At 41.2% G+C, this 14,613-nt stretch overlaps 1 protein-coding gene across 5 annotated transcripts in view; it reads right to left on the bottom strand.

The window, feature by feature from the left end:
* chd9 (chromodomain helicase DNA binding protein 9) overlaps positions 1 to 14,613 on the bottom strand; it is a 57,230-nt gene that overhangs the window by 12,332 nt on the left and 30,285 nt on the right. For all 5 annotated transcript variants that reach the window (XM_072464694.1, XM_072464693.1, XM_072464695.1 and 2 more), the window contains 20 exons: positions 10,791 to 10,896; positions 9,287 to 9,433; positions 9,050 to 9,118; positions 8,877 to 8,932; positions 8,569 to 8,686; positions 8,234 to 8,320; positions 7,838 to 7,975; positions 7,618 to 7,739; positions 6,388 to 6,631; positions 5,477 to 5,653; positions 5,252 to 5,395; positions 4,842 to 5,097; positions 4,523 to 4,733; positions 4,130 to 4,325; positions 3,861 to 4,046; positions 3,032 to 3,214; positions 2,838 to 2,948; positions 2,546 to 2,745; positions 2,275 to 2,474; positions 381 to 540 (listed from right to left, as the gene is read on the bottom strand). In XM_072464694.1, the coding sequence (XP_072320795.1) occupies positions 381 to 540; positions 2,275 to 2,474; positions 2,546 to 2,745; positions 2,838 to 2,948; positions 3,032 to 3,214; positions 3,861 to 4,046; positions 4,130 to 4,325; positions 4,523 to 4,733; positions 4,842 to 5,097; positions 5,252 to 5,395; positions 5,477 to 5,653; positions 6,388 to 6,631; positions 7,618 to 7,739; positions 7,838 to 7,975; positions 8,234 to 8,320; positions 8,569 to 8,686; positions 8,877 to 8,932; positions 9,050 to 9,118; positions 9,287 to 9,433; positions 10,791 to 10,896 (3,111 nt within the window). The remainder of the gene's footprint in view (positions 1 to 380; positions 541 to 2,274; positions 2,475 to 2,545; positions 2,746 to 2,837; positions 2,949 to 3,031; positions 3,215 to 3,860; positions 4,047 to 4,129; positions 4,326 to 4,522; positions 4,734 to 4,841; positions 5,098 to 5,251; positions 5,396 to 5,476; positions 5,654 to 6,387; positions 6,632 to 7,617; positions 7,740 to 7,837; positions 7,976 to 8,233; positions 8,321 to 8,568; positions 8,687 to 8,876; positions 8,933 to 9,049; positions 9,119 to 9,286; positions 9,434 to 10,790; positions 10,897 to 14,613) is intronic.

The raw sequence follows: 14,613 nt of genomic DNA, 5'->3' as shown, positions 1-14,613 counted from the left end.
CATTTTGAATATGTCAGTTTGAATTAATAATTCAAACACACACAAAAGTCCAAACACACCTTCTCATGTTATTTGCCATGAAGATGTCATGTCTACACTAATTGGACCACAGTGTGCTTTGTGATTAGGGCTGCAACAATTAATCATGACTAATCAACTATAAAACACAATTATTGTAGCTGTATTTTGATAATAGAAATCATTATCTGGAGTATACAGACTCCAAACACATACGAAAATATTTATTTTCTTTAATAATAAAGACAGCTGCATTATTAAATGAAAATGTCACAAATATCAGTACCATTCAGCTAACAATCGTTAGTTGCAGCCCTGTGTTGGACGACTACTATTATATTAAATATACAGGAGGGACTTACTTGTTGCAGTGGTGTTTGAGGTGTTTTTTGTAGCCGTCATCTTGAAGCATGTACTCTGGGTTGTGTTTCCTAAGCCACTCCGCCTTGTGAATGTCAAATGAACTTGATTGTGTTTTCATTTTTTTGCCCTTTCTTCCCCTCGGAACAGGCGCTGACAGACCTTACCGGACAAACAATTTCAAATGTAAGCTATAAATAATGCATCATTTACAGTTTATAATAATTTTGTTCATCATCATTAAACTTTACAGAGAAAATGTATTTTAACATTTGTACAAGCACATGGGGCATTTACAGATGTTTTATTAGAAAATGTTGATAACTTCCACTTATGTGCCAGATTCATGAGTTGCAGCAACATCCAGCTATTAAAATTAAAAAGGGCTCTGCACTTGACTGGCTCACATCCTACCTCACCAACAGGCAAGAGTTCATTTCCCTCTCCGGTCACTCATCCACCCTCTCCCCAGTAACGCAGGGGGTCCCCCAGGGCTCAGTCCTCGGCCCCCTCCTCTTCATCTGCTACATCTTCCCCCTTGGTCACATCCTCCGACAACTCAACCTGGACTTTCACTGCTACGCTGACGACACCCAGATATACCTCACCACCAAATCCACCCAAAACCCTCCCCTCAGCCACATCGAAACCTGCATCTCTACAATAAAATCATGGCTCACTCTCAACTTCCTCAAACTGAACAGTGACAAAACAGAGCTCCTCCTCATTGGCACCAAATCCACTCTCAATAAAACTGGTCCCTTTTCACTCAGCATCGACACCTCGACCATCACCCCCTCTACCCTGGTACGCAATCTTGGTGTCATCATGGACCCCACCCTCTCCTTCACTCCCCATGTCAGCCACATTGTCAAGACCTCATACTTCCACCTCCGCCGCATCGCCAAAATCCGACACTGCCTCACCCTCCCCGCTGCTGAATCCCTCATCCATGCCTTCATCTCCTCCCGCCTTGACTACTGCAACTCCCTCCTCACTGGCATCTCCTCCCATTCCCTCCACAGACTCCAAATGGTCCAAAACTCCGCTGCCCGCCTCCTCACCCACACCCGGTCCCGTGATCACATCACTCCCGTTCTCCGCTCTCTCCACTGGCTCCCCATCAAGCAGCGCATAAACTTTAAAATACTCCTCCTCACCTTCAAAGCTCTTCACCACCTTGCCCCCCCCTACCTGTCTGACCTCCTCATCCCCCACCGCCCCTCCCGAGCTCTCCGATCCTCCTCCTCTCTCACCCTGACTGCACCAACATCCCGACTCAAAAGTTTTGGCGACAGAGCATTCTCCCGAACAGCACCCCGACTCTGGAACTCCCTCCCCCAACCTGTCCGCCACTCTCCCTCACTCACAACATTCAAATCCCGCCTAAAAACATACCTCTTCACCCAAGCCTATGACCTCCCCTACCCCTAGCCTCCTCTACCCCATTGCCTACTCTTCTACCCCCTGTTACATCCCCATCTTTTTCTCTCTACTTCTTCTGTCTTGTTCATTTTATCTGTATATTAATGTGTTCTGTACGTGTTGTCCCCCCTGTCTGTAAATACACCCCCCTTTTTTATTATGTTCAGCGTCTTTGGGTCACTGAAAAGCGCTATATAAATAAAAGTTATTATTATTATTATTAAAATCACATCACTTATTTACATTTGTATTCACATATTGCTTCTACAAACTATCGCAGCTTTACAGCTTCAGTGACAATTAGAAATGTCCAAAAAATGAACACTCTTAGTGGGAGAGCTATAATAGTGGCATATAAAGAGCGTAATGGTGCTGGGACAGACATGCTGTGTCTGCTGAGCCTGACTTGTGTGCTCTATGTCACTCCCTGGTCATGTCATGAGCGAGGCTCAATGTTTTTACGGTTCTCACCTAAATGATTCTGCAGTTCCTTGGTTTGTCCATCCTCCGTCGGAGCAATTAAGTCCCACATGAAACCTTTGATTCTGTCGTCTCCGCGGTAGTGAACCAGACAGTAGGCTAATAAAGCCCTACAAATAGTTTCCACATCCCTGTCGGTCAACTGCTTTTTGAAGCGTCCATGGTTCAGAATGTCCTTCCATCGACCCCACCTATGAACAATACAGCATTTTAGACTAACAAACAATTAGGAGTACATATGATCCATTAGAATGAATTATACCCATAGACAAGTAGGTTCTTCTCAACCCTAAAACACTCCGTGCGACCATAGCTGTTGAGGCGGTCATGGGTTCTGCGTAGCTTTGGTTTAGTTTCATCACTATCGCTTTCGCCCACTGAAAGCTCGGCCAATTCATCCTTGGTAGCACTAAATGGCCTTGTCTGCTTTCTCACACGAGGAGTGTCTATTACTAAACTGTTCTGTGAAGACAAAACAACAATATTCCACACATTGTATGTTTGCAGGGGAAACTGTATTGAAGTTAATTTAAAGAAAAGGAAAATATTCTCACCCTCCCGTTGACCGTATCCATATCGATATCTGCCTTTTGGGCCCACTTGTCCCAAAAGTTCGGATCATCTAGAGAAATGTCAGTGCGGTTTCCAGACGCCACAAAACTGGCCTGGACAAATAGCATGATAAAGATAGTGTTTAGAAAATACATAAGCAGTTGCTGGCCTGGTTTTGTGAAAGAGATAAAAGCACCTTTGCAAAAGTAGATCCTCTTCCTTCAGTCTCAATGGTGATAGTTTTTGTCCTGCGCTGAAGAATCTGGTCAATATCTTCCTCACAAAATTTGGCCCCTTCGTCTTCTTCATCCATGATGGCCCCGTAGGCACCGCGTCTTAACAGATCCTCAATTTCTTTCTTTGAGAGTTGTTGTGCGGTCTATACAAAAGATGACACAAAGGTTTAGGACATTTCTGACACCATTAATTGTTTATTTGGAACAGTTTCACAGCTGACTCTTTTAAGAAGTTAGGTTATGCCTGTACTGCGTTTACTAACTTTACAAACTCGAATTTAACTAAACTTTCAAGCCATCGAGTCTTTACAGACAGCTTTCTCCATGGTGCAGTCTAAAATTCTTGAAGTTTGTGCTGACTTCAGAAAAACTAAAGCTATGTTATTCTTTCATGGACGTGCGTTAACAGATGGTATCCCAGTAATTAAGAACTCTCAGGGAAACTATCGAGTTTGTCTCAAATTATATGATACCTTGGTTTCATTCTATACCAAGAACTGTCTTTTTAAAGATCATATACACAAATTAACTGTGTTGAATCTGTCATGAATGAGCAGCAACTTTCTTGTATATTTGGACTTCAGCATGTCAAAGTAGGAAAAAGAAAGTGAAGACATTCCTCCTAAACATCTCAAATAAAGCTGACAAACTCCCACAGAAGAGATGAAACCATAATAAGACACTTTTGGACAATAAAAATAAACAACAACAATAACAATAATAATAATAACAATAATAATAACAATAATAATAATAATAATAATAATAATAATAATAATAACAACTCACCCCTCCCCCTGCTGCACCTCCTCCCAGGCTGTTTTCTCGGCCACTCATGCTCTGCAACACTGCTTTGTCCAAACCCAACTTAAGGCTGGCACGATCAAACATCTCTCGCTCATACGAGTTCCTGGTGACCAGGCGGTAAACCTTCACTGCCTTGTCCTGACCAATGCGATGGCAGCGGGCCTGGGCCTGAAAAATTCCAGTGACTGCATTAAGTTACATATGATTCCACTAACACATGTGAGATTAAGAAGAGCTACACTTTGTCTGACCTGAAGATCGTTCTGTGGATTCCAGTCAGAGTCAAAGATGATGCAGGTGTCAGCTGCTGTGAGGTTGATGCCGAGACCTCCAGCGCGCGTACACAGGAGGAACACAAAGCGGTCTGAGTCAGGCTTACTGAAGCGATCAATGGCAGCCTGACGCAAATTCCCACGCACACGTCCATCTATTCGTTCATACAGGTATCTAAAAGGTAATATGCATATTATGATCAACAAAACTCAAGTTTAGTCCAGATATTGTAACTGTGCTTAGATTTTTATGTTAGTCTGTCCAACTGTACCGCTGTATTTACATGAGCACACAATAACCACATAAAGCATCTGAACTGCAGCAAATTGGCACTTGGTATTTTGCTAAAATTGATACAAAATAAACATTACCTTCTCTGAATGAGGTAGTCTTCCAGAATGTCAAGACATCGCACCATCTGAGAAAAAATGAGCACTTTATGCCCCCCTGCCTTCATCTTAGGCAGCAATTTGTCAATGAGCACAAGCTTTCCAGCCGACTGGACCATGGCTTGGAGATGGAAATCTACAGCAGTGGGGCTGTAGACCTCCCTAAAGTCCTCTAATATCTTTTCTTCTGCCCCTGTGAAATGCATCAGTGAAAGGAAGGAATTTGTAGTTCAATTCAAATATAGAAGGAAAAATATATATCTTGCCATGCCAATTAACGCTTCATTTATAATAGTTTTACCTTTAATGAGGTAGGGATGGTTGCAGCACTTCCTTAGCTCCATCATGGTGTTGACTAGATTTGGCATATTTGACTGACCAGCACCTTTGGCCAAAAAGGAGAAGTTCCGCTCAAGTATAGCACGGTAATATTTCTTCTGAATATTTGTAAGTTCAACTTCAACGATGGTTTCCTCTTTAGGAGCAAGTTTTTTTTCCACATCCTCTTTTAAGCGGCGCAGCATCATAGGCTTTAGGATGGCCTGAAGCTTCTGGACCTGTATTTGACAAAAGTATCATATCGTTATGTATTTTATTACAGTTCTATTTGTTACTGATGCAAATGATCTCAATCTCAAGCCCCCCACAATCACCCATATGTGCTTTGCCATGTGCAAAAATACACCAACATGAATAGACAATGTTCCTAACCTGTTCTTCAGTCTTGAGGTCACCAAATTCTTGCATAAATGTGTTTTCAGAAGGGAAGCGAGCTGGCTCGAGGAAATGTAGAAGACTAAAGAGCTCTTCTACTGTATTCTGAAGAGGGGTGCCTGTCAGCAGAACTTTGTGCTCCTAAAAAGGCCAGGGATAATTATTTATCATTGAATTCCAATGCTACAGAATGAGCTTGTTTGATTGTGCTTGTATATTTACCAGGTTCATAAGTTTGAAACCTTCCAGCAGTTTGCAGTTTTTGTTCTTGAGTCGATGAGCCTCATCAATGATAACACAGCGCCAGTCTATGGCATTAAGCTCAGGACAGCCTCCAAGAATCATCTCAAATGTTGTGATGATTGCTCGAAATTTGTATGCACCTCGCACTGGACGTCCCTAAAAAAGAGGGGGATCAGATTTTAAACATTTGACTTAACACAATAGTGATGATTATAGTGAATCGTATTTGTTTGTTTGTCTGATGATGCTTTGTATAACCACCTGCTCATTTGCCTTTATTGTCTTGACAACAGTCCTTGTGGGATACGCAATATCTAGTAATCCGCTCCCACCGTCAGCCAGTCAGCCAAACAGCCGACATAGTGGAGCCGCTCCCTGTGATATGCCTGAACATCGTTGACAAGAGACTTCCCCTTGGGGGATGCTACGCATCACAGACTGCCTGGAAGACAGCCTGGTGCCAGCTCCAGTTTTCTCCTATCACACGCCTTCATTAAACCTACTAACGTGACTAACAGCCTGTTGTGCCCCACCACATGGCTTGACAACCAAAAATGGCCTCTGCCTGAGATTAACTGCATATGCACCGACCTATATACTGCATAATGAGCAACATGTCTGTGCTCTTTTCCATCCACTTAGTTCCAGAAATGTTAACGTGATTAATTTAACATATCAAGCATTTTCAGATTTCACATTAAATTCATGGAAAAAATTGATTGAACAATAGCTTTGTACCAATGATAGCATACAGTTTTATTGAGTTCTATTTCATCTCTTCTGGCCGTGGCCATTCATAAAACCACAGTTACATTCTTAACTTTCCTCTTAGTGTCTGTTGCTGGAGGTGGTTGCAGAAAAACTAAATATATGTTTTTTGTAATATTTACCTGCGAATCCCTGAAATACATCTCATACTGCTGAAGCATCTGTCGGCTGACTGTGCTTCCGTGGTACACGATGACATTGAGATTGGTCCAGGTTCGAAATTCACGCTCCCAGTTTGCAATGGTGGAGAGTGGAGCTATGATGAGGAATGGCCCTTTAATGCCCACACGTTGAATTTCTTCAAGGAATGTAATGGATTGGATCGTTTTCCCCAGGCCCATCTCATCTGCCAGTATGCAGTTCCGTCTAAAAGATGGGTATGAAATTGTGTTAGCAAACAGGAAAAAACGGACGCATCCAAAATACCGTATTTTCCGGACTATAAAGCTTTTTCATAGTTTTGGCCAGGGTGCGACTTATACTCCGGAGTGACTTATATGTGATATTATTCGTTACTTTCACACAGGCAACCGTAAGAGGGCGCTCTAAGCTCTAAGCGACGCAGAAGAAGAATCGTCACTTCCTCTACCTCCGGAGTTTGCGGAGTTGTTTAGAAATGACACCGAGGAAGAAGAATTGGATTTAGTGATTTGGGGTAATACTGATGCTTTGGTAAACTTGTTAGCATGTTCTTTATGCTATAGTTATCTGAAAAACTGTTAATATATTACATTAACAAACCAGACACTTACGACAGTTCGTTGTCTATGCGTCATGTAGCTGAAGGTGCTACATTAGCATACGTACACCTATTCACCATATTGTTCTCTTATTATTTTAAACTGCATTTCAAGATGAAATGTCTGTTCTTAGTCTTGGATTTTATCAAATCAATTTCCCCCAAAAATGCAACTTATATTCCAGTGCGACTTATATATATGTTTTCTTCTCAATTATGCATTTATGGCTGGTGTGCGTCTTATACTACGGGCCACTTATAGTCCGGAAAATACGGTATCTAGTTATATTTAGCACATTACAAACAAACTATAATAGTGTAGTTAATCAAAAATAACACCACTCAAACCAAAACATCTCAATGCTCCTGACTCTAGAATATGAGAATATGGAAAATCTTTTATTTTCCAGGGGCCACAGGAACGTCATTGCAGTTAGCGGAGCTTTTGACAACACACCGTGAAGTTCGAAAGACGTAACCATTTGGCTGCCTCAATGTTCACCCGCGAGCCCGCTGTGGCACGTATGCCTTAGTTTGCCGATCACTGCCATAAACAATCCATGTCCCGTTTAGGAGAAAAGGGCAGCATGACAACAATATAGTTAAGACTGACCTGTTGTACCAGTTGAAAAGGAGCCAGTTGACCCCCTCGAGTTGGTAGTCCCTGAGGCTGTTGGCATTCTTGTATGCCCTGGACTGATCTCTCTTCTTCCACAGGTTGGATGGTGGCCTCTCCTGTTGCATCACATTGAATTATAATAATGACCTTATAATCCTATAATAGTAATAATAATATGTGTGATATGTGAGCGATGTGGGTGGCCATGACTTACCATCCTGCGTGAGTCTGGCTTCACTGCCTGCAGCTGCTCAAACTCTTCTATCTTGCTCTGATCAACATCGTCCTTCAGCTCCCAGGTGCTGTCCTCGTATGGCAGAGAGCACCACTTCACCAGGTAGTACACCACCTCCTGAAGCACGCACAGCAAAGTGAGTGCTGGAAAAGACTAGAGCAAGGCCTAGCACTGCTTTCATGATGTTAACAAAGGCTGCAAGGAAGCCTAATGGGATGGCCTTGGGCACTTCTCACGTACAAAGACATTTCTAGAGAGCGGAATATGCTGAAAGGAGTGACACTACAAACCGTGGATAAAGAGTTAAATATTACACATATTACTCACATCACCTTGCATTAATATTATGATTGAATGAAAAGGAGTTCACTCTACCTCGCCTGTGTCTTTGTCCTCACAATATGACACCTCCAGCACTCTGTCTACTTCTATATAGTCAGGGTTAAAGAGCTCCTCCTCCATCTGACAAAGACAGAAATGAGGATAAGAAGAAATGAAAAACTGTGCTTCTCCAGGCCAACTTGCCATCTGGAATCTAATGTATCAAGTGAATGAGTACAAAAATTCAAATTATGCACACACCCACAGATACTTGTCACTTGTGAATGTAACCTCCACAGGCTCTTAATCTCCTCTACTATAGGCACAAAACAAACAGTGCATACAAAAGAGCATATGTGTCCAGAGACACAAACAGAGGAAAAGCTTACATCTGCAAAGAAGAGCGCCCTCTGTGCTTGTTTCATCTTAAAGCGTTTGATCTTCTGCTGAATCCTCTTGTCTTTCTCCAGCTGCTGCTCTGCCGCCCACTCACAGTGTAGGTATGAGCTGATACACACAAGATTAGACCCAAGTCAGAAACGCACAATCATCTCGGCTACACAGTCAGGACATTACACTGAGAGGCAGCAAATCTGATACCGTCAATAAGCATTTGTACAAATGATTTAAAATAAAATATCTCACAGAGTACATCTATCATTGGTTGTGAGAAACAAAATGTACTACATATACTTACTAATTTTTGTATTTTACGAAATACTCTTCCACCTCCACTACAACTCCAGGGGAAACCTACACAAACAACAATTTTAGCATTTTAGATAATATAATTGAGTGAGTGGATTTGGTTACATAAAGGGGACAAAGATATCACCAGTGGTTTGCTACAAAAAGAAAAAGCATGATTACCTCCTTCTTCACGGTGCGAGAAGACATAATTTTGTCAACAACTGCAGCATCCTCATCGGAGGGATTCTCCTAAAATGCATCAACATTATTGCTTTAATAGTCCATTGTAGTTTCAAAACAATAACATAGGACCCCATGTCAATTCATGTGCCTTAAAATATACAGTAAAATATATTTCACCAATTTTAAGTGCACATGTTCTGTGTCAATCTATATCAAAGCCCAACGATCACTTACAACAAAAAGTTGGACAGCTGGCTGTCTGCGAACAGCAGGGTTGGTTTTCTTAGCTTTAACTATAACTTTGACATCATCATCTGACACCCTCGTCTCCAGCTCCTCGTCATACTTTTTCCTCTTAATCTGTCGATTTGATCGTCTTTTCTGAAGGCAAACAAAAAAAGAAATGATTATGGGCAATGGACCCCAAATATTTATCATACACAGTCAAACATTCTTATATTTCTTAGTTTGTTTCATATACTGTATTCTCCAATGAGCAAAACAACACCTGATTGTATAACTGATCCATCTTTGTTCTTTGGGAGGTACTACACATAGACTGTTGCATTGCGCAACAATGCACATACATACATGACTCAAAGAAGAAAAAAAAACTGAAAAGAAAACTGAAAAAAAAAACAAAGGAGGCAACAGGAGGCTATTTTGTTTTTTGTTGTGCTTCAGACTTGATTTGCGTGAGGTTTCACCATTGCCCTGTTCACACACATAGGGAGGCGGTCTGAATGGTCAAAGGAGGAGGCAGTGGTCAGTTTCGGACACCGGGCTACATGACGTCCACAGGGTCGGGTTGGATCATTTGAGTCGATCACAGCGTGGACTGAGAGAGAGCACCGGGAATGTGCACGAGCGTCATATGTGTCATGTGTTGTTGAGAATAATGAGTGGAATAAACAGCCCTTATTTGTGTTTGAAACCAACTTCTGTTTAAATGTTTAATCTCTCTGAATAAAATTATTTTAGCTAAGGCAAGTGTTTTTTAATAAGTTGTTTCGCGAGCCAGCCGACGTCAAAAACGGAGATTCTAAAAATAAAATAAAACATGTTTTTTTTTTCCTGTTTTTGCAGATTTTCCACAGTTTTTTTTGGCCAAAACCTCAATAAAATATTTTCATTTATTTTTTTCTGCACCAGCATCTCCGACCTCCGACCATTTCTGCATAATCTCGAGTTTGTCCGAATGTCAGAGAGCTTTAAAACTCTCACAACTCACGACTTCCTAGATCGACCATAGATCCATGAGATCAACCGGTAGATAAACATGAAGGATGCGGGGTGGGCGTGCATTGATAACTATAATTATGTAGATAATGTAGAGAGGTGGTTGTAGGGCCTATTCTAAGAATCCAAGAAATGTAATAAAAAAATATTTTTAAATTCAACTCCGACTTTTGGATGGTAGAAATGTGATTTGATAATGGGAAAATAAAATTTATTTTTAAAATTTTATTCTGTCCTCCCCTTTTAAAAAACCAAGGAAAATCTGTGAAACAACAAATTAGAAAACTCTCGCCTAAAAGATGTATTTGCTGACACTTCTTCAAACTTTTTTCACTTCTGCTCCTCTCCATGAGTCTCATCCTTTCCCTGTGTCTCCAGACATATTGTGAAAATATTAAAAGATGTATTGATATAAATATAAACAAATGCTACTAAACCATGTTTACTCCTTAGTGGATTAGGAGCGGTCCAGCGCGGGACCACCTCATCTCAATCTTACCAGATCGTCCTTGAAGGTGTGTCGTGGGTGACGGTCATCGTCTGATTCTTCCCCTGAAGATTCTGGCTTCCGTCTTTTCTTTTTGCCAATCTTGATGACAATTTTTCTGCAAGACATTAAAATCATCGACTTTGATTGGACAGTGCATTAAGAATTGTCAAGATAGAACATTTTAGCACATCCAGGAATGTTGATATTTAGAAAACATAAAAACATGTAAATAAATAAGTAAGTAAATGCATTTTATCATTTACTGAGAAACACCCCAAAGCAAACATTTAAAACCAGGGCCCGACCGAGATACCGTTTGGCCAATATTATCAGTCAATATGGGCACTCGGAGGCCCAACTCTGGCCTTTTTGAGTCGTGACTGTTGTAAATATGTCCATTCTACATATTTTTAGTGGTAGGGGAAACCAGAGAATCCAGAGGGAACCTACGCAGACACAGGGAGAACATACAAACTCCATACAGAAAGGCTGCACACCACACACAAATCGATCCCAGGCTTTACTGTGCTGCCCCACTTTTGACTGTTAATAAACCCAATTTTAAATGAATTGAGCGTGACACACTTTTTATAATCAGCGGCCTATAAACTATTCATTTTACATAACTAAATATACATCGGCTATCGCACCTCCAACTTCCTTATATATCAGACTCGCATCTGCCCACAAAATCCATATCAGCCCTATAAAGAACAAATTCTTATTTAAAATGTATAAATGAACTCGGCTTGTTATCATCTACATATTAATTACTTATTTTTTGCTACAAAAACAACAAAACAACACACAAGGATTGCTATTGAGCTTACTGATGAGGGTTCTACACTTAGTTTTTTGGCGCTTTACTTGAGCCTACAATAAATATATTCAGATAAACATGTCAATCACAATCAAAAATTATTACAACAGTAAAGAAAGTATGACTATCTCTAAAAGTGTTGACTTGTATTGTAAAATGACATGTGGGTTTTAAATGAACGCTCTATGCAAACATTTGGTCATTGAATAGTAACGTTAGAGGCTTGAGAAGGGGACATGCATTTAGCAGGCTCAGCCCGCTCTGGATTATATTTCATTTCACAAATCCTCTTGACAATGACACATTATGGTTGCCATGCAACATGCACTTCGAGTCTATCTAGTAAGGTGGGTGGCGGTGTGTATGACATAATTTCCCCTGAATGCAGTGACCACTAGTGGGTACTAGGGCTGTACTCACTATATCGATATTGTGATATATCGTGACGAATATTGTGATATATCGTGACAGATATTGTGATATATCGTGAGGTTTGCCATTTCTTTGAGATGGCTTTTTTCCTGCCACCAAAAGTACTTTTCAAAGATATAATTCATAGTCATGTCCTTTCCTCTTATCTGTAGGCCACGTTAGCCACGTTAGCTTCATTAGCTTTTGAGTCAGTGCCTGTATTGGGATATATATTGTATCATGAGGTACAAGGCAATATCCAGCCCTACTTGTAAGATATTGTCAAAAAGCATAAAGACTGTACCAACATGTCCCTCTAAAGGTTCAACAGTTGCACAGCACGTGAATACACCATAAAATGAACTACAAAAGAGCAGAAATAACACTTATACCTTTGTTTTGGAGATTATACTGGACATTTCAATTAAATTTATTATCAGCTCTTTTTGCGGTCATTTGTAATCTTAATTCTAGATGTCACACTATACATAATAATCTAATTTTGCATATCTCCAGAATAACAGTTACAGTATTGTCCAATTCTCAGTACATTTCTCTAACTCTTACTAGCTCTGGACTATAAATGCCCCTGGATAATGGATGAAAGGCACCAAAACAAATCAATTACAGAAAAAAATAAACACATAATTTAAAGGTTGAATGGACGATTTTTTTGGCACAAATCTAAGTCTTATTTCCTCGTGGCGTGGACTGCCGATTTGTCCTGCCATGCATCAATCATAAAACGCACCTACCGCTCACCTGCAGCCGCGTGCGGCTCGTCCCCACGTTTCCGCGTGCCTAAGCGCAATGATCTATCATAATATAGTTCCCTCAGTGTACGGGGCAAAATGAAGACGGAGAAAGACTGTTCGAGCTGACTCAGAAGTGGACAGAAATCTACGGGAGATAAGAGATGCAATGCGATCCGTTGTGCTAATAAACAAACGCACATGTGTGTTATATCAGTCCGCACGGGGGAGTGCGCATGCGCACTTCCGCCTGCGTTCTCAAATCGCCGAAAAATCGTCCATTGCGCCTTTAAATTATTGCATTATTGCAAGGTTCTACCATCAACATTTAAAATCTACTGCAAGGCCCACAAATTGATGTTATAAAATAGTACTATTGCTACCACAGCTGCCCTGGGGTAGACTGATGGAATCAAGGCTGTGAAACTGCACCAAAAGCCGCTCCGACAACCATCCATCAGTAACACTCATGTACAGGCATGGTGGGTGAAGTGTCAGTTTCCAGTAGAGCAGAGGTGGGCAAACTAAGGCCCACGGGCCACACCTGGCCTGATTAATGTTATGATCTGGCCCGCAGGCCCCAACCAGCTATTAATAAAACAGTATCAAGACTGACAATCCCTCTGTACAAGATGCGCGGGGCTCCACAGCTCTGGTATGACCGCACTTCTTCAAAATCAGCAGTCACTTATGTCTGTTATTGGTAAAAGACACTGATCGTTTGTGCGCACCAGCCGTGCAGTATGCGCTTGCTCACAGCCACGTACTCCACTTGGTCTCTACATCGGAGCGAGCGCTCCTCTTCTCCTCACCTCCCTCATCCCTCCATGAGTGAAACAAGCTCCGCTCTCGTTGGTGTTTCCAAACACTTGTTGTGATACGACACCTCTGCGTCTCGCTTTTTCTCCTCACTCGCATCGCTCTTGTCTACTTCACGTGTGCCAAATAGAAGCGAGACCTTGTTAGTTATTCCTAACAAATCTTCCTAAACTAATTCGCATTGTGACCAGTGGAGGACAGGAAAATCTTTACTAGAATTTGGTCAAAAAAGCAGCTAAAGGGGCTGTGGTTTGAAAGGATCTGAGCTCAGAACTATCAGTATGTCTTGGTCTGGAGAGTGCTCTAGTTTGTAGGTCTGACTCTAAATCAGAGTCATAATGGTAAAAATGCATGTGCTTCAGGATTCAGTTGGTATAGAGCAACACTATTTGAAGTCAGAAAAATAACTGTGGCCAATACAAAGAAACAACAAACAATGATGGCCCACTGGTGGAGGAACCAAAATGAGGACACATCATTTATTAAATCAGCCCTCTTTTCAAAGCACATGGCATGTTTTGAAGTCTGTGCATAGTCCAGATAACAATTATTTGATTTCTAAATAAGTTTACTATATCAATGATCGATTGTGATTAATCAATTAAAATAGTTTCAGCCCTAAATTCTGTAGTGATAAAATTGGCAACTCATAACCTGTCCACTTGATCAGAAAGAGTGACCAATGTTTTAATCAGACACAAGTAACCTGTCCAGACTGACGAGCAATTTTACAAGCGCTGCTGGGCTTCTCCTATTGTGCCAAATAACCTCCATTCCTTGTCCCACCAGTGTTGTCCTGCCCTACTTGGCACAGCGCCACAGGGAGTGCATGTGTGAGGGTCTGAGTTTAATACAATCTAGAAAGATAATGCATCGGTTAGCATTGAGTATATTGCAGCATTTTCATCAAATAAAGTTACATTTTCTCTATGGATTTGCCTGTGATGCCGTGATGACTCTCAGCTTATTCAAACAGAAATGGCCCAGTCAGGAAATCCCTGTTCTTATGAACTTTGAAATAGAATAACAC

Source organism: Eucyclogobius newberryi, unplaced genomic scaffold, assembly GCF_026437365.1.
Source record: "Eucyclogobius newberryi isolate DKJ021-1_F unplaced genomic scaffold, fEucNew1.0.hap1 SCAF_5, whole genome shotgun sequence".
In the NCBI taxonomy this organism is placed as follows: Eukaryota; Metazoa; Chordata; class Actinopteri; order Gobiiformes; family Gobiidae; genus Eucyclogobius; species Eucyclogobius newberryi.
This window is presented reverse-complemented; position numbering and strand designations above follow the sequence as displayed.